At 44.9% G+C, this 23,786-nt stretch overlaps 2 protein-coding genes across 3 annotated transcripts in view; one reads left to right on the top strand and one right to left on the bottom strand.

Moving 5' to 3' along the window:
* LOC308664917 (phosphofurin acidic cluster sorting protein 2-like) overlaps positions 1-21,811 on the top strand; it is a 157,766-nt gene extending 135,955 nt beyond the window's left edge. The window contains exons 10-25 of one of the 2 annotated variants that reach the window (XM_081322467.1): positions 2,451-2,544; positions 3,065-3,136; positions 5,362-5,489; positions 6,003-6,135; positions 6,368-6,472; positions 6,958-7,064; positions 7,416-7,570; positions 7,970-8,080; positions 8,210-8,312; positions 13,568-13,610; positions 14,059-14,101; positions 16,455-16,596; positions 18,764-18,800; positions 18,903-18,987; positions 19,187-19,300; positions 19,655-21,811. In XM_081322467.1, coding sequence (XP_081178593.1) covers positions 2,451-2,544; positions 3,065-3,136; positions 5,362-5,489; positions 6,003-6,135; positions 6,368-6,472; positions 6,958-7,064; positions 7,416-7,570; positions 7,970-8,080; positions 8,210-8,312; positions 13,568-13,610; positions 14,059-14,101; positions 16,455-16,596; positions 18,764-18,800; positions 18,903-18,987; positions 19,187-19,300; positions 19,655-19,770 — 1,588 coding nt within the window. In that variant the 3' untranslated portion in view covers positions 19,771-21,811. Of the gene's footprint in view, positions 1-2,450; positions 2,545-3,064; positions 3,137-5,361; positions 5,490-6,002; positions 6,136-6,367; positions 6,473-6,957; positions 7,065-7,415; positions 7,571-7,969; positions 8,081-8,209; positions 8,313-13,567; positions 13,611-14,058; positions 14,102-16,454; positions 16,597-18,763; positions 18,988-19,186; positions 19,301-19,654 lie in introns of both variants that reach the window. The other variant, XM_081322466.1, reaches the window with a different exon arrangement.
* The window catches only part of CUL7 (cullin 7), a 49,112-nt gene continuing 36,471 nt past the window's right edge, over positions 11,146-23,786 (bottom strand). Inside the window, exons 27-28 of the mRNA XM_081322448.1 lie at positions 14,793-14,868; positions 11,146-11,197 (exon numbers count right to left, since the gene is read on the bottom strand). Of these exons, the coding sequence (XP_081178574.1) occupies positions 11,189-11,197; positions 14,793-14,868 (85 nt within the window). The 3' untranslated portion in view covers positions 11,146-11,188. The remainder of the gene's footprint in view (positions 11,198-14,792; positions 14,869-23,786) is intronic.

The raw sequence follows: 23,786 nt of genomic DNA, 5'->3' as shown, positions 1-23,786 counted from the left end.
AGATGGAATTGAATATTGTCTTACTGAAAAGGATAAGCAGACGTTTCTGATCCGGTGTTTTACAGTTGGGTGCAGCTGTAGCTTCTATGATTGAGAGTTGTAGTCTAGCATACTCAGAGGAACAACGTTCAATTTTTATTTTTACTGGCTGGCTGGTAGAAAAAACTTTTGAGGAATATCTGACTGGTTGCTTACAAAGTAGGAAACAGGGCTATTACTTTCTTGGAGCTTCTCCAGCGGTGCCATGCCTGTTTCTCCCAAGGTAGCAAATATTTTAGAAATGGTTCCCCTCATTCCTGAAGGTCATATCTGCACAACCTCCCGTACCTTTGTTTCATTAATAGTGGATAAATAGCTAGGGATGTTCTTATCTGTATCATATTTGAGGCATAGATAACGGAGGTGCATAATGCACATCTCAAATGTCCAGGAAAACGGCCTTGCAAATTAATCCACAAAGAGAGGTTGTATTTGACCTGCAAGTTTGAAAATGTTCTCCAGTTCATCAGTGACCTGAGAAAAGGGGGAGAGGGTCTCCTCCTTTTTCCACTGAGAAAAATTCTCTTATCTATTCAGCGCAGATACTGATACAGTGATGCCTTTTTATAAACCCCTGGATTGGGCTTTTTGGTATTTGAGATGACACTTTTAAGACAATATCCTTGAAATTAGTTCCACCAGAGATCTATTTGCTCAGATGTTTCCATCTTTGAAGAACTGTCAGTTTGATCTGAGTGAGTTACTGTTAGATGGTTAGAAGCATATGGGAATTGCCAGTTGATGGGACTTCTCCTTAGAGCAGACATGTCAAACACAAGGCCCGGGGGCCGGATCCAGCCCGCGAAGTGGTTTCATGCGGCCCGCGAAGCCATCCTGGAAACAGTGAGGGAACGGCCCCCACTGCCTTGGCCCCGGCCCAGAGACCCTCCTCCTGCCAGAGACCCTCAGATCTGTCCCACTCCTGCCCAGGCCCCCATAGGCACCCTTGATGCGAACGATGTAGAGCTGGCCACGCCCAGCCAGTAGGTCATACACACTCTAGCCACGCCCACCCAGTAGGCCACGCCCACCCTGGCCATACCCACCCGGCCCCTTGAGGGCAACCGCAGTGCTGATGCGGCCCTCAATGAAATTGAGTTTGACACCCCTGCCTTAGAGTATAAAGCATTAGGTTTCTTTTGTTTTACACTAAGATCAGTCTCTCAGTAGAGCTTGCCTTGAGGTTATGGGCCTTTGCCGGTATTCCCTGGCATATGCATGGTATTGTAAAGGAGTTATGAGGGTATACATGCATAAAACATGCACATCCCAAGTATGTTTACCTATCAGTATTTATTTTTATTTATTATCACATTTTGGAACTGCCATCTCCCTCACAGAGAGACTCTGGGCAGTTTACAGTAAACTATTAAAAAATAGAAACAATATATAAAGGTTAAAATGTAAAATGAGATAGGTTCCTTGCAAAAGTCTTCGTATGTATAATGTGAAATCTGGAAAAAAAAATCTTAGCTTGTTTGGGTGATTCCATCTTGTGTAGGCAGTACCTCTGTTCACCAGATACTTTAAACTGCTCCTTTTCAGATATTGGAAATGCAATATCTTTACAAAGAATCACGTACTCTTGAGTTCTTGCAAATAGATTTGAGTAAACATCCATATCTCCCAACTCTTTCTTCCGATAGAAATAATGCAACTCAATCTTACCTAAACCCAGCAATATCTTTAATGCTGTGCAATAGCCCTCAGGAGCTAGACCCATCTGCAATGTAGATCTTATCCTTTAGTTGTGCTGTTGGTGCATATTTGTTACAAAATAAAATTGCAAGTTTGAGCCAAAGCAGACTTACTTAGTTTCTCTTCCTATGATTTCTGAGTTAACTTTCAGTTTTGCATTTTATCTTTTCCCCCCAGTCATTTCAAACCTAACCTGAACAATAGCTGTCCTCTTTCTTCTGCAGATTCAGTTACTTGAAGAGAGAATCTAGTTAGTTGGGGAGAATATACTTGTTCTAGCTGGAAGTAGAAGTGCTTTGCTCTGTTGTATTCCTTCTCTATTGAAAGTGACACTTTAAAACCCCTTTGCTTACAAGGATCATCTCTCCCTCCCTTCCAACTGTCTTTTTGTGTTGCTGAAAGACTAGGGCAGGGGTAGGCAACCTTGGCTCTTTTATGACTCATGGACTTCAACTCCCAGAATTCCTGAGTCAGCATAGCTGACTCAGCATAGCTGACTCAGGAATTCTGGGAGTTGAAGTCCATGAGTCATAAAAGAGCCAAGGTTGCCTACCCCTGGACTAGGGCTTTGGTGATGGGTTTGCTTGTGGTGCTCCATGGGGATAGAGAACGGGGTGGAATTCAAGCTTGGGTAATGGTGACTTCACTTCTCCCTCATTTCTCTTTCTGTCTGTCTGTCTGTCTCTCTGTCTGTCTGTCTGTTTCTTCTGCAGGCGCTTCTTTGAGGGCGTCTCTCACTCTGGTTCCCAGACTGAGATCAGCAGTCTGCACAGCCAAAAAGGGCAGGAGCGAGAGTCGGGCAGCCCTGTGAGTTGTTATTCCTTCCTTCCTTCCTTCCTTCCTTCCTTCCTTCCTTCCTTCCTTCCTTCCTTCCTTCCTTCCTTCCTTCCTTCCTTCCTTCCTTCCTTCCTTCCTTCCCCCGACTTTCTGGTTTGCCCATCTGTGCTTTAATAACAATTCCCACTACATGCATTTGCTTTTCCTTCTTCTGTCTTTCCTTAATGAGCTTCTTTTTTTCCAATTTAGAAGAAGTAGGATAGGAGCAAGCCAACCAAACTTACTGAGCTGGGCCCCCTGGGTTCCTGCAGTGACCAAGTGAAAGGGAGGGTGGCTATTTTCCTCTACAACCTCTTCTGTGGCCCATGGGTCTGTTTCCAATATTCTGGACAATGAGAAAGCACAGTGTGTTTTGACGTGTGCCTGTTCTTCCTATGTCTGGAATACCTCTGCTTCTGCTCCTAAGATTTCGTGGATCCAAAGTTGTCACTACTCATCCATTTTCTTCTTCCCTCCCCCATGCCTGCTTGCTCTCTGCCCACTCTCCCAGGGAGAAGCAGAGAAGTGGAAAGTGGGTATCCCACGCACCCAAGATGAGGCTGCTGTGGAAAATGCAGCTATGGTGAGTCCTCTCCTTTCCTGGCTGTTTTACGAAGTTTTTCCCACCCCATCTGATCTGGGAGTTTATCCAAATGAGCAAATGGTTTTCTTCATGTTGCTCATCTGATCCCTAGTTGTCAGTGGCCATCAGTCTGACACTTATTCTGGGCAAATGATAGGTATTCCACTGGGAACAGAACAGTCTTTGGGTCCAGATTTCCAAATACTGTACATTTGAGTGTTCCTAAGCTAAAACAAACTTTCCATCTCTCCTGCTGCAGGGATTTTGGGATGGTTGGCACCTGCTATGTAGATGTGCCCAACCTTTGCTGCTTACTCATGGGACCCTGCCACACAGGGTCATACAACAGCAGGGTTTTTGTTTTGTATTTTGCTTTGACCCATCAGAAACTCATTAGCTCACAATAAAGAGACGCTTACTCTGGGTGATTGTTTTTCATGAATAACCATTCTCCAAACAAAGGAGAATTTTTAGAGCAGTATAAACTTTATCTTTCATAAACTAAGCATTTGTAAGTGGTTGGTCTGAGCATCTTCCTGCTTCAGTCCGTTCTAATGTCCCTGTGAGCAGCAGCTTTAGAGGTGGTGGGAGAAAATGACTCACGGAGCCCTTGAGATACATTGGCAATCTTTGGGGAGATTCTAGCATTAATCTTTCTGTATCCGTGCTAGATATATACTAGCATTATGTAACTAGTCATCCACTCTGTGTATTCTGGCTACTACTCCCCAATACTAATTTACATGAAGAAAAGTACCCTGTGCTTTCTTCTACTCTTATCTACATCCACAGTCTCTGTGGGTACTGAAACATTTAGAGCTCTTGCTGGTATTTCTATATACTGGAGTAGTGGTGGATGGAATAAATGGAATTTAGGAAACACAATGGTTGTACATAGCTCTGTTTGATTGATACATTCTGCTGGCCATTTCAGTTGTTGATTCATCCCACCACCTCATTGCATAGTGGAATCACATATTCTTTATTTGTACAGGTAGTCCTTGACTTATGACCATTTGCTTAATGATGGTTTGAATTAATGATGGTTTTGGCAAGGGTGCTGTGCAGCCTGTAAAGCACTTCTGACCATTGCAAAATATTGCATTACCACCCTACAGTCTCGTGATCATGATCTGGCTTCTGGGTAACCAGTTTGCACTTTGCCGTTTGCAGTCTTCTCTGCTGGCTTCCCCAGAAAGTCAGTGCAGAGATGCTTGCAAGCCTGCCAAGAGGACTCTTTCTCATCTCTGAGGGTTGGCTGAAAGAGCTCCCTGCCAAAGGATTTCAGCTCCATGTCTACTTGGATTGTTGAAATCCACATCCAAATCCAAGCAGACAAGGAGCTGCAATCCTTTGGCAGGGAGCTCTTTCAGCCAGCACCCAGGGATGAAGGGAACTGAAATCCAAGTAGGGATTTCAGCTCTGAGCAGAGAGGCAACGTGGTAAGGTAAGGAGCACCGGGTGCCTCAGAGTGGGGAAAGCCTTGAGAGACCTGGTACAGGTCACATGTGAGTGTCTCTCTGCTGAGGGGCTGAAAATCCTGCTTGGATTTTGGCAGGGAGATTTTCAGTTCCTGAGCAGAGAGATACTGAACATGCACCCTGCACCAAGTCTCCCAAGGTCTCCTCCGTCCCCTGAGGCACCCTACGTGCCTTACATGGGATTCCCCTGTTTAATGATCTCTGAGAGTGCTTAACGACCTCATTCAGGAATGCCAGAATTGTGGTCATTGAGTGAAGCAGTCACGTGACATCTCACTTAACAACTGCTTTGCTCAACAACTAAGATTCTGGTTACAATTGTGGTCGTAAGTCAAGGACCACCTGCAGCTTTGCAGGCACAGTCGAGGATTTTCTCCCCACCTTCTAGAATCATGTAAATTAAATTTGGCTCTTTTTTTAAAACTATGGAACAACTCATAATTCAACCTTCCTGTTAGCATTCTTTCTGCTTTTGTCTGTTTGACTGGGATGAACTATAGAGATGGCCGTAATGATGTAGCAGTGGGGGTAGAAATGTGCATTAGTGAACTGAGGTGTAGGAAGAGGTTGAAGAAAAAGCATGCAGGGTGGGTCAGAGGCATGCCAATAAAGCCATTCCATTTGACGTTCTTCTGGGGCTCCAAAACAAAACACATCCACAAACAGACTTTCCAATGCTTTCTGTGCATCGTCATTTCTTTGGTTATTGGGCATATTGGAAATATAATAACCACATGATCTCAGGAGCTGGAGGCAAACGATTCCTGTCCAGGAGGAGCAGCTGAGACGGTATTGAAGGAGAGCAGCATGGACAGGCTTGCCCAACTGAGCAATGTAAGCAAGCCGGAGTTCCCAGCCACTGTTTCCCCCAGGTAAGAAAGGCCCCATCTGTAATGGGCAGCTGATCTTGCATAGGTAGCGGCTATGTTGGCCATGCAGAGGTCCTTCCATCTTGGGGCCAATATTCAGGTAGAAATCCTAAGTCTGCTGTGGCTCAGGCATGGATTCTTGGCCTAAGATCTCTTCAGCTATTTGAATTCTTCAAAAACCTAAGATGTTTTCCCAGATACCCTTTCAATCCCAAACTGGCATAGCATAATAAATACTCAAATCATAGGTGATGGTACACTTGGTTGATTTTTATAGACTTTGACAAACAATATTGTTTTACAATGTCCAGTTAATCCCCGTTGCTAGGGTGAACTTCTTAGCCTCCCTGCCCCTCTTCAGTCTCTTATGTTTGGGTCTCAATAGCTATTGATGACTTAGAAGCTCTGGCCACTGATGGCTTTTGCTCAGTAGCGCAGCAGAGACTTTCTTTGGGCATCTGAGGCCTGCCTATCCTCCCCCAACCTGTGCTGATAAACCTGCTGTTTGTCTTTCAGCAAAGCTGAGAACAAGCAGCTTTGGCGACCTCGCAGTATGTCTGTCAAGGATAGACAAAACTCCAAGAGCCACAGTGACCGAACCGGTAGCCTGGACAGTGAGGGCTCCCCAGATTCCCGGCAGAACAGCCAGGTTAGGCTGGGGTGCTGGGGGTGATGCTGTTTGTGGGGTGAGAAAGCCTCTTTCCTGGCACGGAGGGGAGGGGGGAAGAGAAATGCCTTAAATGGGGCGTGGAGAAAGAAAACCAAAGTAGTAGAGACATTTGGAACTTTCCCAAGACAGCCAAAGTCTCTCCTACCTTTATGGTCTTTCCTGATGCAGGGTATGGAACTATCCTGATCATGGCTTTCCTTTGCTGCTGCAGGTGCCCCGGAAATCTGTGTATGATCAGCTCAACCAGATCCTGGTCTCCGACGAGCAGCTGCCTGAGAGCATCATCCTGGTGAACATCTCAGAGTGGCAAGGCCAGGTGAGGAAGCCCTGAAGGCAGCTGATTGCACAAGGGTTGCGTTTAACTAAACCCCCTGCTCTGCTTGTGAAAAGCAGTTCATGATTTTACAGAGTGGATTGGCCAAAAAAAAGGGGGGAAAACATTTATAACAATTAAATGTACATTAAAACAATTAAATTTACAGAGGAGTATGCCAGATCAGATGTATAAATAACTCTGCAAATTAATGAATTGTATGGTATCAAATGAGCGTAAAGCAATGTAATAATCCAAACATGCTGAACATTCACATAAATTCAATATGACCTCTCTTGGCATAATTTTGCTCTGAAAAGCATCACACCAGATTTGAATATTAATCCCAAATAAGTCCTTCTTGTAGCCTGTTAGCTCAGGAATAGATCTCAAACTACAGAGCCAAGAATAGGAGAACTTTGAGACCAAAGATGCTGCACATCTGTTTTAGCTGCTTTTCTTGTATGTTTCTTGTTTTATATTGGCAGTACCTGTGTGATCAGCTCCAAGAACACAAGCAACCCATGGTCTCCACCTGCTCCATGGCAGATGTCCAGGCTGCCTTCAACACAATTGTTTCTCGCATTCAGAGATAGTGAGTATAGTCAGCCAAGGCCATGGTGAACAGATTCTGACTGGTTTCCCAAGTTAACCATGTGCCTGAGAACTTTGGTACTTGGTTATGTAGACCATGAAGCCACCCTGGTTGTAGCTTCAGAGATGGGAATTCCTTCTTATTTGGTCCAGCTTTCCACAGCCCGTTGCTTTCCTAGGCAATGATGCACAGCTTCCCATTATCTAAAAGACTGTTGGCTAGTTAGGAAGGCTAGGACCGTCTAACGGAGGGTAAAGCAGTGGGGAGTGTTGGCAATAAATAATGGGGCTTTGGTGTTGCTCTCCTCGATCTGTAGCCTTCGAACTTCTCAGAATTTCTCTTCCTCCGCAGCTGTAACTGTAATTCCCACATGCCTCCTCCAGTGAAAGTGGCTGTGGCAGGGGATCAGAGCTATCTGAGCATCGTCCTGCGCTTTTTTGTGGAGCAACTAGCCAGCAAGACTCCTGATTGGCTGAACTACCTCCGTTTTCTTGTGGTGCCCTTGGGTAAGAGTCTTGCCCGCTGGCGCCAGTTCTGAAAAGCTAAACCAGGGGAGCCTTCCTTCCTTCCTTTTTTGTTAGCATGCCAAAGCAGCTATGCCAACCAGGAAAAGAAAACATGGGCTAGAGAAATGTGGAGGTGAGGCAATTTGCTATTCCTGTATGTTTGCTTAGACCAGGGGTAGGCAACCTCGGCTCTTTTATGACTCATGGACTTCAACTCCCAGAATTCCTGAGTCAGCAGGAATTCTGGGAGTTGAAGTCCATGAGTCATAAAAGAGCCGAGGTTGCCTACCCCTGGCTTAGACCTTTGGCTCAACTTTGTAAGGAGAGGATAAGGGAATTATCTTGTTTATATCCTACACCCTTTCTTCCCTTTGTTTAAATGCTCTGTATCCTTCCCAGGCTCTCACCCCTTGGCCAAATACCTTGGTTCAGTTGATAATAGATACAGCACCCTGTTTCTGGATGCGGCCTGGAGAGAGCTCTTTAGCAGAGTTGACGCCCCTAGTTCAGGTAAGAGCTGGAATTAATTGGCTGTAGCAACACAGACCAGTAATGGGATATCTGTTCTAAGAAGCTGTTTGGCCTCACTGGTGCTCTATTATGTGCCCCCTCCAATTCCCTCTCTCCATCTCTTTCCAGATACTGTGGACATCCCTGGCCGGCTTGCTCAGTTCATTACAGGTGCCAATGTATCTCACCAGCTACCCATTTCAGAGGCCATGTTGACTTACAAACAGAAGAGGTAGGACAACTTGCAGTCTTCCTTCCTTTCACCTCTCCTTCCTTTCACTCTCTTTAAGGCTTCACTAAGTAACAGCGGTGTTAGGGACGCGGTGGCTCAGTGGGTTAGGACGCTGAGCTTGTCGATCAGAAGGTCGGCAGTTTGGCAGGTCAAATCCCGAGTGCCACGTAACAGAGTGAGCGCCTGTTACTCGTCCCAGCTTCTGCCAACCTAGCAGTTGGAAAGCACGTAAAAATGCAAGTAGAAAAATAGGGACCACCACGGTGGGAAGGTAACAGCGTTCCGTGCGCCTTTGGCGTCTAGACATGCCGGCCACATGACCACGGAGATGTCCTCGGACAAGCGCTGGCTCTTTGGCTTTGAAACGGAGATGAGCACCAGCCCCTAGAGTCTGAAACGACTAGCATGCATGTGCGGGGGAACCTCTACCTCTAAGTAACAGAATTACTTATCTGAACCCACCTAACATGGAGCCCATCTCTTTGGGTGCATGGCTGCATCCCCATATTTCTTGGTGTGTGGTAGGGTCCTATGCTGGGCTGGGCAGTGAGGCCTGATAAGAGGAGGGAAACTGTTGTTCATTTTCTGCATTTTGAGATAGGACACACACAAAACATACTGTAGTGAACACTCTAAAGTAGGCCTTAGGAGTTAAAAACAGAATAATCTCTGTGATGCTTCCAAACCAGAAAAAAAACCTCTATTTGCCTGTGTGTGACACAGCTCTATCTACTTGACATCATTGCTCGTACCTATTATGACCTGATATCTCCCCCACCCCCAAAAATACCAAATCATCCTTCTGGGAGCACCAGGCAGTTGTCGCTTCTACTTTACATGATCTCTTTTCCATGTGTTTCCAGGGAACGTGACCAGGTTTTGCTGGTTGATCCTCATATCGCTCTTAAAAGGACAGGGCAGCAGGGAGAAAGCAGAATAGATAAGCAGTTTTTTTCCTGCATTTGCCCCAGAATAAAGGCTGGTCTGAATAGTCATTTTGGGAATTGCAAGTGCTGTTTCTCTCCTTCCTCCCCCCACGGTCCAGGTGTATATGGGGTACATCAGGCCCCGCTCTTCTCTGCTTTTCCCTGCAGCCAAGAGGGACTGGCAGACAGTATGCACAGCTGGCTTGCTGCACTCAGTAGGGGAGTTTCTGGGCAGGTCGAAAAAGGACTCTGTTTTTTGCCGGAACATTCCTGGGCTGAAGGAAGCTCCGCCCTCCCCAAGCAGACTTGTTATTGAATTGGAGGCATAGCGATATTTTCATTTCTATAAGGTTTATTTCACAGCTGTTTTAAACACTATTAAAAAGAAAGTTGCATGTCTCAGAGCAAAGCGCCAGCCTTCAAAATCATCTTTATTACCAGGGATGCATTCAGCTTCCACATAGACCCCACATATGTTTTCACAGACTAGCCATACAGGCCTTTATTTTAGATTTGCCCAGCAAAAAAGGCAGATGGTGTCTTGGAGGCTAGAAAGGGTAGCAGCGGGGCAACCTCACCAGTTTGCTTCCCGGTGAAGTGATGTTTTCTGTCTGACAGATTCTCTGCAACAGTTTTCCCTCAAATAACCCACCAGTCTGCAGATGCTGAGGATACCAGCTCTAAATTAACCTCTGCTGATTTGCCCTGACGAGCAATTCTGTGCTAAAACCCCACTGATGGGACAGCTTCTGCCAGGAAATGAAACTTTTCCAGTGGCTCTGTGAGAGGATGGGGAGAAGGGTGGGGCAGGGCTGTAGGTCATAAAGAACTGACTTAAGTTATCTGGACACATGACAGTTGTGACGATGTGGCTTCCTGCCCCCATTGCCATGTACAGGACTTGTCTTCTGGTATTGCTTTGTGGGCATTTGAAGTGGTGGCTTCTGCCCAGAACCTGGACTGCATGTAGGTGATGTGTCTTCAGCTAGCTTGCCACCCACACCGGCTGCAACATAACACGCACATGCATTCCCCAAAATGACTGCATTGCTTGCTGTTGCCTAAATAGATCTGGAAATGCCGGTATTAAAAATGGGCTTGGAATTGAGCAAGTTCTTTGCATTGCAGAATCTGCAGTTACTGTGAAGGAGGAAGCCTGCAGGCTAAAAGTGGCCTCCGAACCTCTTTTTGGGGGACTCTTGGGAGATCCCAAAAATGTGTCGTTGATACTTAGCAATGAGCTGTCAGTTTATACAATATGATTTTTTATTTTGGAAAGCAAAAGAGGTGCTTTAAGCTTCTAGTAGACTTGAATGCACCTATTTTACTTTAAAAAATAAAAATAAAAAAGGTTATTAAAATTCTCTCTGATGTTGTTACTGTAGTCCCCTGTGGCTTTAACTGTCAAAGATGGGAGAAAAAGATGGTGCTGTGTAACTCACTACTCAGATAACTGAAGGCAAAGAAATTAAACTACGGGTAGGAGGGCAAGGCCTACATATGTATTTTTTAAAAATTCTCCATTATTAAAGTACACTGGCATTCAAGTCAAAAGTTAAAATGATGAAATGTTGGCATTTTCTAATACTAAGAGGAGCCTAAAGAGCTTTGAATAAATTGTTCCTACCTCTTTCCCCCCCAAAACATTCTAAAAAACCAGAATAGAGTCTTGCCAATACCCCAAAACACATAGTAGATGGAGAGAACCTGTCTTTGGCCTTAGTATACCATTCGTACATTTGTATTTCTTCTGGTAGTTCTTTGACAACCATTCCTCTGAGAGTGCATGTATTCTGTTAATAAATCTCACCTCATAATGCAGAGCCATAGGGAAACAAGGGGTGTGGCATTGGAAGCGCGTTCAGAACCCAGCCAACATCCCAGTTGAGCAGAGAAGGCTCTAGCATCTCTATGGTCAATTGTTTGCGGTGCATGGAGTTCCAGGTCACTTCAGATACCCTGTTGTTGCGAGGAAAAATAATTTAAAATAATTTAATAGCAGTGGCAATGATTTGCAGTTTTTTCATGCTTGGTATCTGAATGGAGCGGACATGAGCATTCATACCAAATGAAGATGGCTAGATCTGTGAGAGCAGCAACACTACAGTTAGGCAAAATGATTAGAGAAGGTCAGTAGTGGAAGTTGACATGTCCATCTCTGGCTGTGGTCTCTGCCAGGCAGGAGATCCATTGTGGATGACAAAAAAAGGCCTCTTTTGAGCAGTAAATGCACATTTTAAAAAAGCCATTCTGTTTAATTCAGTGGTAGTAATAGGTTTATTCGATGGAACAGTATGTTTTAAGGGGGTTGGCAGTGAAGACTGCTGCTAGTTTGGTACCCTCACTCTTGTTCCCCAGCAAACTTCCCCCCACCCCCACCCCCTTGCTCTTTCTTTTTCTCTTTTTCTCATTCTCTATTTCTCTGTCTCTCTGTTTCATTTGAATTCTGCCAGCTTTTTCATTCTCTTTGCCTTACGATGGTGGCTTAGAACAACTTATCCAAAGAGAATTTTTTTTAAAATCCCATTTATATCCCGCCCTTCTCCGAAGACTCAGGGCGGCTTACAATCTAAGAAGCACAAATCCATGTGCTTAGCAATAGCCTTCATTCTATGTATATGCCTGCTTATTAGGGCTTTCGCCACCCCCCAGCGGCATTTTTACAAAGTCAGCTTATTGCCCCCAACAATCTGGGTCCTCATTTTACCTACCTCGGAAGGATGGAAGGCTGAGTCAACCTTGAGCCTGGTGGGACTCGAACCTGCACTAATTGCAGGCAGCTGGTGTTACTTAAGGAGGCATTGGCTTCTGGGCCTCCGGGTTGCTGTCTGGGAAAAGGCAGGCAAATGGGCAGGGGGGCAGGGCAGGTGGTCTACCCAGGCTGTTATTATAATTATAATTACAACAACAACAACAACAACAACAACAACAACAACAACAACAACAATAATAATAATAATAATAATAATAAAGTTGGAAGGGACCTTGGAGGTCATCTAGTCCAACCCCCTGCTCAGGCAGGAAACCCTATACCATTTCAGGCAAATGGCTGTCCAGTCTCTTCTTAAAAACCTCCAGTGTTGGAGCATTCACCACTTCTGGAGGCAGGTTGTTCCACTGGTTAATTGTTCTAACTGTCAGGAAATTCCTCCTTAGTTCTAGGTTGCTTCTCTCCTTGACTAGTTTCCATCCGTTGCTTCTTGTCCTGCTTATGTCCAAGCCTCCCCCAAATGTGGAGTCATTGCTGGCACCACTGTTTTGTAGGACAGCTCTCTCTTTCTTTGAGACAGCTGTGCCATAAATACTGCCAAGTACAGTAAGCATGCTAGGTGGGAAATGGTTCAAAACATTTGAAATGTCGCTGTTCCTCTTCGTGGGATTTGAGCTGTCTTCTGCCGAAAGCTAACCAGGAACCACCTCAGAAGGGTGGCCTTGGGAATAAATGTCATGTTCTCTAATCACTAATTCAAGGGCCACCAGGAGTTGCAGTGGGTCTTTCTTCTCTCCCTTCCCCGGTTGAGTACAATGTAACGTTGATGGCTCAGCCTTGCCGAGTGAGACGGGCACGGTGTGTGGTCTACCAGCGCCAGAGTCTTAACTGCTTGTATTCCAAGTAGTGCTTATGCCTGTCCCTCTTCTTGGTTTTTGGCATTCAAGGAAAAGAAGCCTCTATTTTGATTTTTATATCAGGTATTGGACTGTGGCTTGCTGCAGTGTTGCCTTTCTCTCCTGTGTCCGTCCGTCTCATCTCTTTGTCTAGGAACAGAATGAGTGCTTCCCCTGCCTGTCTTGCCTGAGGCCAGGCTGCTGGCTGTCCCTGGTTGCATGTGAGACCTCACGCCTGTGGAAGTCACAGAGAAGGAAGCTGGCCTGTCTTCCTTCCTCTCGAGTCTCTTCTGCATTTGTCCCTTTGCCTTCCCATCTTTCCTGCGCACTGTGATCCTGTGCTCAGCATTGGGGTTGCGCGGGGGGAAGTTTGCTATGCTGTGTGAAAGTGAGGGAACCGTCCCGCTTCCTTCCACCTTCCCGAGAAAGAGACACCATTGCTTGCCTCTGCGATAGCTGCTTGTTTATTACATCAGGCTTTTGCTGGGGTTGCCTGGCCAAATCCTGGAATCTGTCCATTTCTCCCAAAGCTGCCCTTTCTGCTTGTGTCCAACGGCACTGCAAGGGGAGGGGGCAGAGCTATTTGACAGTGGTTGCTAACGTGACCAGCAAAGGATGATGGGAGGCAAAGCTTTGGGTGAGCTCCACTTCACAGGTGGCCTTTGCAGGTGGAGGACTCTGCAGGGACTTGCCATTGTAATTACGTCTGTTCCATTTTTACAGCCCAGATGAGGATTCCTGTCAGAAATTTGTGCCGTTTGTTGGGGTAAGTGCGTTGGAGTATATCAACCAGTAATTAATTGCTAGAGCAGAGTTTTCCAACCCTTGTGAACTTTAAAATGTGTGGACTTCAACTTCCAGAATTCCCCAGCCATTTTCTTTGCTTCTTGAGACGCCTACAGAAGAAATTGAATGTGTATGCATTGCATGAAGGGGTCTTGTTGCAAGTTGGTTTTTTGGTGTGAAGCTCTGGGCGGGCCCATCCGGGATATTTGCAGTGTGTGCCCAAAAAGTCAAGATGGCAGTCATGGTGGTGCAATGAAATCTCCACCCATGATGCACATAAAAATCAGGCAGCTTCTGTGACTTTTTGAACTCCACACTGCGGACCTCCTTCCCGCCCCCCCGCCCCCCCAGTGCGCCAGGTCTGTCAGGGTGGTAGAATATTGCCTGTTACAATTTCTTGATTTTGAGCATTTTTTCCTCCCACACAGGTGGTGAAAGTGGGACTTGTGGAGCAGTCCTTCAGCACTTCAGGTGAGAGATGGGCACAGGTGGCGATAAGAATTGGGTCCTTCAGGCGGCAGTCATGCTCTGTTTTCATTCCTGCCTTGTATCCTGCAGACCAGGGCAAATTTGGGGTAATTATGGGGCAGAGATGCTATGGCAACCTGCCTCATTTATAACCTCTCCTGGTTTTGCACATCACTGAGGCCCAGGCTTTTGAGAACGACAAAAACAGGAGAGGCAAAATGAATCAATGCCTGGTCATACTTCAACAGAATCAGGGCAGTTCTCTCATTTGACTGCACTGAAATTTGGGAAGGTCCTCTTTAAACCCACTTGTCCTTTTCAATCTTTTTCTGATGCCATTACGGTTTCAAATTGAAGAGAGTTAGGACCTTTTCCCCTCTGTCCTCACATTCTGTCATTCTCACTCCTCAACCACCATCCATTTAGCTGGGGAGTCTGGAGAGGAGTTGTTATGGCTACATCCATTGTTTCATTTGGTTTTTGGATCTGCTGAAAGCTGCAGTCACGTTCAGGTGAATGTGATTACATCTCTCTTTCATTTCTAAACCCATCATATACCATTGAGGAGAGACAAGGAGATTGGGGGAGAAACATGTAGAGAATAGGTTGGTGTTCCTCTGCCTTATTTTTGGTTTTGCTGTCAATTGTTTTATCAGATTGTTTTTACTGAAAATTGTTTTATTATTTTGTATACCTCTCTGAGGTCCTTTGAAATGAAGCGCTTGTTTTGCCAAGTGTCAGGGTTGACCAGGCAATTGGTTCTTTTGGGTCTAGAGACAAGAAGCATACCAATGAATAAAATTAAGCCTTATTATTAACTTAAGCAAACAAATGTAAAAGCATAACATAAAAAGCATATACCATATACCAACAAGATGATACCCAAATGTCTTACAAGCTATCAGGAGTTCCCTTAATGACAGCAGACATCTCCCAAGGTCTGCTCAATTTCCCCAGGACCCAGTGCTAGGCTCTGTGCAGAAGCTTCCAGCTTAAAGGCCAGTATTAGGTTTTCATTAAAATTTGGCGCCATAACTTCATGGCTCTGCTTTAAGGTCATGACACCGCAAGATCTAATTTTGAACGGATGGCACATGACTCTGGAGTGGGCAGTGAAAGTCTGAAACTTTCCCAGATAAGAAAAGCTTTGCAGCTATGTGAAGACCCCTCCTCTCCCCTCCTTTATTCGGCAGGAATGTAACACAAATAGGTTAGCTCAGCATGAGCTGTAAACTTTTCAACTTTTCTTAATATGAAGGAGAAATCAAAATATGTCACTCAACTCCTCAAAATAGTGTGGTATTCCACATTGCCACTACAGAGAGATGACAGTGCTTCTGTTGTTTTAAAAGAGTTTGTTCTGTGTAAAATGTCGATCAAGAGAAGAGGTGCTATACTATTAGAGAAAAAGTGCTGTTTTGGCATTTGTCTTTGAGAAAACTCAAAAGGGCAAAAGTGTGTATTATTACTGAGTAAAATTAAATATCTCTCCCTGCATTCTCCCTCCCTTCTTTCTGATAAAGGAATAGGAATCAAATAATAACGGTAGTTCTTGTGCCTCTAGGGCAGAGGCGCAGCCAATTTATTTGTGCACCACATTTTTTACCAAGAGATTGTTCAAATATAAATGTCACTATATCAAATGTGTCCAATTACATGAATTCAATTACAGTTCATTCGGAAAATACCAAGTTTAATTAAGCATAAAATAAATCATGTACATTACTCATGTCTAATAATAATCGCATATTCACTAGTTCATATCTAAATAGACCAAATAGAAAAAGTCTGAAAAACGAAGCACAGAAAGTGGAAGAACTTCGGGTTGTTTTTTTTCCCAACCAGGAAGAGATTCATTGAAATCCCATATCCTAAAACCACAGAAGAGGCTTATCTTGGATTTTCCCTTCAATCTAGCTAGGCAGGAGAGCATCAGGAATCTCAAGATGCAATGCTGTTTTGGTTCCAGATGTGGGGAAAAGCAAACACATGCCAACAGCATGCCGTGGTGTTTTATTTATTTATTTATTTTTGCTGAATTGTCTGGGAACATACCACATACTGTTGTAAAACTGTTTTTCAAACCACAGTGGCTGGGTTGACACAATGGACTAAGCTGAAATCACATTGTGATGTAGCTTGTGTGCAAATCCAGCTGGTGCCTCTATCCTTTCCATGTTCCTTCCATAGCAGCTACCTTGGTAGGTTTGGTAGGGCAATGCATATGGAAACAACCTAGCTCTGATAGCACATATAAATCTCCTTTGCTCCTCATTCCAGACAGCCAGGTTTTCCTCCCAAGTGCTCTGGGCAAAACAAGATATATAATCAGGTGCTTTCCCACAATTTTTCCTAGTTGACTCCGATGATGCTACCATCTGCTCCACCTCACTGCTGAGCTCATCATCTCCATCTGGCGGAGGGATCCCTTACACCAAGGAAGCTGTAGGAACCCCTCCGCCCTCTCCCTCCGTCAGCAGTGGGCTCTCAGGAACTGGGTAAGCACCTTTCAATTTACTTATGGGCGTTTTGTGATGCTATTCACTGGGTAGAGTCCTCTAGTTTAGCATTTTTAGGTTAGCGTAATTTCTTTGGCTAGCAGGCGGCACCAGGACTTGTGCAGCTTTACAGGGTTGACACTCCAAAACCGGAATCAGAAACTGATTTTGGACCAGAATCCAATTTTGGTGAGGGCATAAAGAGATGTTAGCCTTTACAATGCCTAAAGCACCATTTCTCTCCTTAATTTTGGGGGGGAGCACCCCTCCCCCAGAAAAAATGGAAAAAATAAAATAAATACAGAGGAGAAGAGCAACTTCAACTCCACCACTCTTAAGGAAGCTCAAGAGATTGCCAAAGTATATCAGCCCACGTTTTGCCCTCCTGGGTTAATTCAGTTCTGCCAAGAAGATTGAATGATTTCAAGGAGACATGACAGAAACAAATGAGCAAAAATATGTAAAGGTAATCCCCGAGTTATGACAGTTCACTTACTGTTAAAAGTTATGACCTAACTCTCCCCCCCAAAGTACTTATGACACAGTCCCAAAATTACGAATGTTGCAGCACCACGGCAGTTGTTCACACTTATGAATGACCACAGAGGCTCTGCAACATTCGCCCTGCCTATTCCCCTCCCCCAGGTCTCTACAGGCACTAGGCCTCTGGCTACCCACCTTGCGAAGATCCAGGGAGCCTTCCATTTCTTGGTCTGTTCAGTGCTTCAGGCCATTGGTGCGTTTGCAGAGAATGGAGGCCTAAAGTACCACAAGATCAGTAGTGTGAGATTTTGCGCCACGGATCTCGCCTGATCTCTCAGTACTTTAGGCCTCTGTTCTCTGCAAATGGAGACCTGGATGAGATCTGCTTTGCAAATGGAGGGAAGGCCTGAAACACCAAAGCCTTCCTTCCATTTGCAAAGCCTTTTGCCGTATTTACAAAAACCCTTTGCCACCGAGAACGGAGGCTGGGAGGGGAACATGGTTCCCTCCGGGCCTCCTTTCTTGTCAGCAAAGGCCTTCTCAAGCATTTGCTGACAGGAGTGGAGGCCGGGATGGCCGCGTGCATCCCTCCGGGCCTCGTTTCTTGTCAGCAAAGGCCTCTGCCGATGAGAACGGAGGCCTGGAGGAATGCATGCTCCCCTCTGGGGTTCCATTTTCATTGACAAAATGCTTGAGAAGACCTTTGCCGATGAGAAAGGAGGCCCAGAGGGATGTTTTTGTCAGCAAAGGCTTTTGCTGATGAGAATGGAGGTCCGGAGGGATGCACACTCCCTTCCGGGGCTTCATTTTCATTGGCAAAGTGCTTGAGGAGTCTTTTGCCAATGAAAAAGGAGGCCCGGGGGGATGCAGGCACCTCTCCGGGCCTCTGTTTTTGCCAGCAAAGTGCTTGAGGAGGCCTTTGCCCATGAGAACGGAGGCCCAGAGGGATGTGCACGCCTCTCTGGCCCTCCGTTTTTGTCAGCAAAGTGCTTGAATCAGGGAAGGCCTTGGGTGGTCTGAAGCAGGTGGCCTGTTCCATCACTAGGCCCCCATGGCCTTCCCCATCCTGAAATACCTCATGTGCACTTAACAACCCGTGCATCCGATTAGCAAATGCATGGGCGAAAGGAGGGAGTGATCACGGTCAAGTTATGCAATTCACTCCTACGAATCCTCAAGTTATGAATATAATTGGCAGGCTCCACTACATTCATTAACTTGAGGACTACCTGTATTTATTCATTCAGTTTATTTTTACTGTAGAAATGCTGGAGGTATTGCCAGAATTCTTTGTTTGAGGATCATAACCATATTGGCACAGGGAATGTGTGGTTCTATGAGAAAAGAAAATCTATCAAGAAAATTCAACTATTGAATGGCTGGAGACCATTAAAGGAATGAGATAATATCAAACACTGGTTACAGTGACCTTGAGCTATAAAACAACTTGATAAATAAGAGGGCAAGTCATTATATTTATAAAGGTACATGAATAGCAGAATTTTTACTCAGAGGAAAAATGCTGTCCAGTAAAAAGCAAAAGCAAACATTAACAGCACACCAGAATTCAGCTAAGTAACAGCATGTTGATCTCTTCTTCTCTTATAGTCTGGAGTGGTACAATGCCATCTACTGCTGAGGGCATAACTTAATTCAGATGGTTTTTCTTTTTCTCTTCTTTCAGGAATTTGAGCCCAGGTGTGGAGGTGATGGGACTGCAGGTAGACTACTGGACAGCTCAGGGGCCAGAGAAGAGAAAAGAGGCCGAGAAGCGGGAAATAGGCATCAAGAACACCCTGAAAAGCAACTTCCGCTCTCTGCAGGTCAGCCGCATCCCTAGTCCAGGAGAGCTCACCCCACCTAACACCATGGCCATGACTGTGGTCACCAAGGAGAAAAACAAAAAAGGTAACCCATCATCTAAGGAGTTTTTTTATTCAGGTTGTCTCACTTGGTTTGCCTGTAGTCATCCTGAGTGGCCTACGGTATAATGTTAACATAATTAATAAAAACTCCTCGTGGTTTGACGTGGAATCTGGAATTCGCTACTTTGCCCATAACTGTAGTTTGGATTTAGCTCTGTTGAGCCGTGATCTTTTCTTGGCAGTGATGTTCCTGAGTAAGAAACCTAAGGAGAAGGATTTGGAACCCAAGAGTCAAGTGATCGAAGGGATTACCCGCCTGATCTGCACAGCCAAGCATCAAAACACCATGTTGCGTGGTAAGTGGATTAGCTCAAAGGTTTCCAGGTTGGGACCTATCATGGCAGAGTTCTCCTCCTGCTTGATAAGGACAGAGTACAGTCTTCATATGGATCTGCCAAGTCTACACTTGCTTTCCTCAATCTGGTGACCTCCAAATGTGTTCCAGTCTCCATGTATCTGAAGGGATATCAGTTTGAGGAACATACTTCACAAAAAAAGCTAGGGTTAAATTTCTTCACCAGCACAATCATGCAGTTTGTTTATATAATATGGCTCTTTTCTCCCTTCACACATGCCCCAGAGCTTGATCTAGATATTTATCCTGCCTTTACCGTTCCTAGAATGGTAATGTTCTGTCATCTTTCTTACAGTTTGTATCGATGGTGTGGAGTGGAATGATGTGAAGTTTTTCCAGCTGGCTGCACAGTGGCCAACACACGTCAAACATTTTCCGATTGGTATCTTTGGCTACTCAAAGAATGTGTGATATGAAACAAGCAGGATAGAAGAATCCGGGCTCTGCCAGATAGACCAGAGGAGGACCATCCGCTTCCTTTGCTTCTGAAGACTGACTGCCCACACAGAGCCGACTCTGGCAAGGGCTCTACTTGCTCCATTTGTTCTGTGCAGGGAGCATCCCTATTTGCTTTATGTCTCACCCATGAGTTTTTTAGTTTAACATGAACTTGGGTTGTAGGAAAGGGAAGGAAGCAGATGCACACACACACACACACAAAAACAAAACCAAGGGAGAAACGGCTTTTCAACACAGACTCTTGAGACTAGAATACCAGGCCTGTCTTCTCTGTTCATGTGACATCGGGAATGAAAGAGGCTGAGCAGGGTTGAATAGCTTCCCAAGTTGCTTGAGGAAGACGGGACAGAGTTCCTTTCCATGCCTTGTCTAGCTGGCTTGGGCAATAAATGGGAAGGCAGGTCCTCTTTTAACTTGCTGCTACCTTGTAAATCTCTAATGGGGAAAAAAATGTGTGTTAACACCCTTTTCCTAGAATTGCTTAGCCAGGCTTGCCCAGAACATTCTGGACCAGTTGACCTCTGCTCACAAGTGCCACCTGGCAGTCCTTTCTTAGAATTCACCGAGGGCTCCTGCATCTTGGCATCTTGTAGTTTCTTTTTAACATGAAGCCACTTTCCCCTGTCTCTCCTCTTATTTGGAGTGGAGCTGGTATCGTTTGACTTCTCACACAGTTGTGTAGAGCAGAGTATCTAACACAAGTATAAGGGGATGACAACTGAGACCAACATGATTTCTGGATCTGCTCCAGAGGCTGCTTGAGAGGTATACGAGCCATTTTGTGTTATCCTTACCTTGCTCAAACTTTTCTTGAGGAAGCAGCTAGAGGAACCGTTTCCTCCATTCATGAGCTGTGAGCACAACCGAAGGAGATGGCACATAACTGGACTTCAGCAAGGAGAGAAAATGGTCCAGGCTGTGCCATAAACCAGCAGGCAGTACTCTTTTCCAGCAAAGGGAAGAATCATAGAATAGATTCTGAATGAACACTCTCTCAATAAAATAGAGGGGGAGGGAGAAATCTTTCCTAAGCAGTATTGGGGAGGGGAAGGTGGAATGGGGCAGGTAGGCTTAAGCAATCCTTCAGCCTAAGAAAATGTAACTTGAGGGATGGGATTAGGCCATTTTCTCCCCAGAAGTATTTTAGCTATGCGTAAATATTGCATATTTGTTTCCTTTGCCTGTACCACACTGCTGTGCCCTGCTGTATAGGTAAGGTCAAGTACTAATATCTAAAGCTCATGGAAGTGGTGGGGCAAGCTGGGCCCCTCCCACCTCTGCTCAGATGAAGAAAAAGGTGCTCTCATGTGATGAAACCGGCTTCTGAATCAATACACTCCATTTATTGCCAGCAAGAGTGCTCCCTTCCTCCTTTCCCCAGATCAGCACTTTGCCTGGACAGGTCTCAGGGTAGTTACTACATCCACAAGTTGTATCCAGTTCCACCTTTGCTGTGTTGTAATAGATCTGTGGCACTGACAGACTGATTGAAACTGGCGACTATGAGATCCACTGGCAAGTTCAGGTGCAATGATGCGCCTGGGGGGGGAGGGGATAGTCATAGATCTTTAAAATTGCTTAAATTGATCAGGAGGGATTGAACAAACAAATACAGTGTCAGAAGGCAGCTACTAGTGCCTCCTTTCCTTCCCTAGGTGGATTCACAAATGTCCCCATTCATTCTCTTATCCCTAAATCATGCAGGCTCCAAAGGCCAGGACCGCTGCCTTCCTGGAGCTTGTGTCACTAGAACTGCCAAACCAACGTCCCCTGCCTTGAAAGTGTGTCCTACCGAACTTAAGAGACCTAAACTGTGGTATTGCGCCTGCCTGGCGAATGCAGCTGCTCGTGGTTAGGAGAGCAGGGATGGTGGGTAAATCCCATTTTTTACAAGATTCTATTTTTGTTAATGTAAGGTTGCTTTCTGGATTAATTTTAATAAATTAATGCTGGTACCATTGTGGCTGATAGCATCAGCTTGATTTTATTCTGTTTGGAATTGCATCTTGTTGTTTTTTGTGATTTAGGGGTGCAAGGCATCAGCCAAATGACTTCACAAATTAAAGGGTCTTTAGTTTTGAATTTGCCTGAATACTTGAGGCTTTCCACCCTGAAATGCAGTCTAAAAAGTATGAAGAATTTAAGAAACAGACATGAAATGGGAAGGAGGGGGGTCAACCTAAAGAAAACACCACCATCTGGCAGCTTTAGGTATTTTGTGTACAGTTAAGCAACTCTATATCCATCTACTGTGCTTATGTAGGCATCCCTTCTCATTGGGAATACAGCAAAAATATGGCCTGCTATTCTAGCAGCTTCTGACAGAAGCTTATTGACCCCATTATATCTCCTTGTCTGCTTGTTAATGAATCAGAATGACATACTTTTTTAAGGGCATTTAGTCTTGAACTATATGCCAAGATATTGGCAAGATCAGGATAAGAATTGCCCTTGTTATATACAATCAATGTAGCTGCTTCTCATGTTTTAATGAATATTCTCTACCTTTAAAATTGCAATTCAACAGCAATGTTTGAATGGGCTCTTTAAGAGCTAAAGCAAAGCTTTTTTATGAAGTGGACTCAGACTTACATACCGTTGTGGATCTATAAAACCATCCGGCCTCATTGGGAGTCAGGCAGCACATAACTTCCATGGATAATAATAATCTAAGTTTTGCACAATAGTGAAAAGTGTAACAAAATTATTGCATCAATGGTGGACAATTCGTGGCTATGGGGATGTATACAGTCCTTAGCTTCCTTTCATAATTGCACTGTTATCAAACTGTTGGGAATAGCAGTCTTGTCTCTCTGGGCAGGGAAGAGAGGAAGAGAGAGAGAAAGGGAATAAAGAAGGACGTAGCAGGATATTCCAATCTGCTTTTGATTGTACCTGCCTGCATAGGTTTCAGTTCTATTGCCAAATGAATGCAATTCTCCATGGAGAAAAACACTATAATTTTGATGTAAAAATTAGAAGATAATAAAACACATATCTGCTATTTAAATTTCACCCCTTGCACAGAATACAATTTGTGTGGCAAGGGAAGTAGGAACTGTTTTGAAGGAAAGCTTACAGTATTTTTTAAAATCAAATTCTGGAGGATTTTGCACTACAAATGAAGGCAAATATAGGTGTCCCAGGATATTGTTGCAGGATCCAATCTGGGTTGGTCACTGAGACCAGAGGTTTATATAGTCTTACACTAAATCAGGGGTGTCAAACTCAATTTCATTGAGGGCCGCATCAGCATTGCGGTTGCCCTCAGGGGGCTGGGTGGGTGTGGCCTGGGTGGGCGTGGCCTACTGGGTAGGTGTGGCTAGAGTGCGTATGGCCTACTGGGTGGGTGTGGCCAGCTCTACATCGTTCACATCAAGGGTGCCTATGGGGGCCTGGGCAGGAGTGGGACAGATCTGAGGGTCTCTGGCAGAAGGAGGGTCTCTGGGCCAGGGCCAAGGCAGTGGGGGCCATTCCCTCACTGTTTCCAGGATGGCTTCGTGGGCCACATGAAACCACTTCGCGGGCCTTGTGTTTGACATGTCTGCACTAAATCACCATACTCTCCAATTCAATCACTTCTGTGGTGGAACTGCATATTGCTAAAAAATCTTTGCAAAGGAAGGAAAAGTGTGTCAGGAAAAGTACAACTGAGTAGGAACACATGAAATGAAAAAGGTCTGTTGCTGCACAAGAATTAATCATATCTGAGCAGCTGAAAGTTACTTTTCACAAATGTTAAATATTTACAGTTCTACCATTTAACGAATTCTCTTTCCATTCTGTGATCGTGGAAAATGGGAATATGTGCAAAAGGCTCCTTGGAACATACAAAGCAAAGCAGATCCTATTTGTTGTTTTTAATTTACTGAAGTTGGAAGTGAGCTGTTGGGCTTGTGAGCAAGAATCACTAGCTTATGTTAAATCATGGACAACTGGCTGTAATTCAAAAAGCCACATTTTGTATA

The sequence above is a fragment of the Vipera berus genome (assembly GCF_964194415.1).
Source record: "Vipera berus genome assembly, chromosome: 1".
In the NCBI taxonomy this organism is placed as follows: Eukaryota; Metazoa; Chordata; class Lepidosauria; order Squamata; family Viperidae; genus Vipera; species Vipera berus.
The sequence above is the reverse complement of the archived record's forward strand: the minus strand, read 5'-3'. Positions and strand labels throughout refer to the sequence as shown.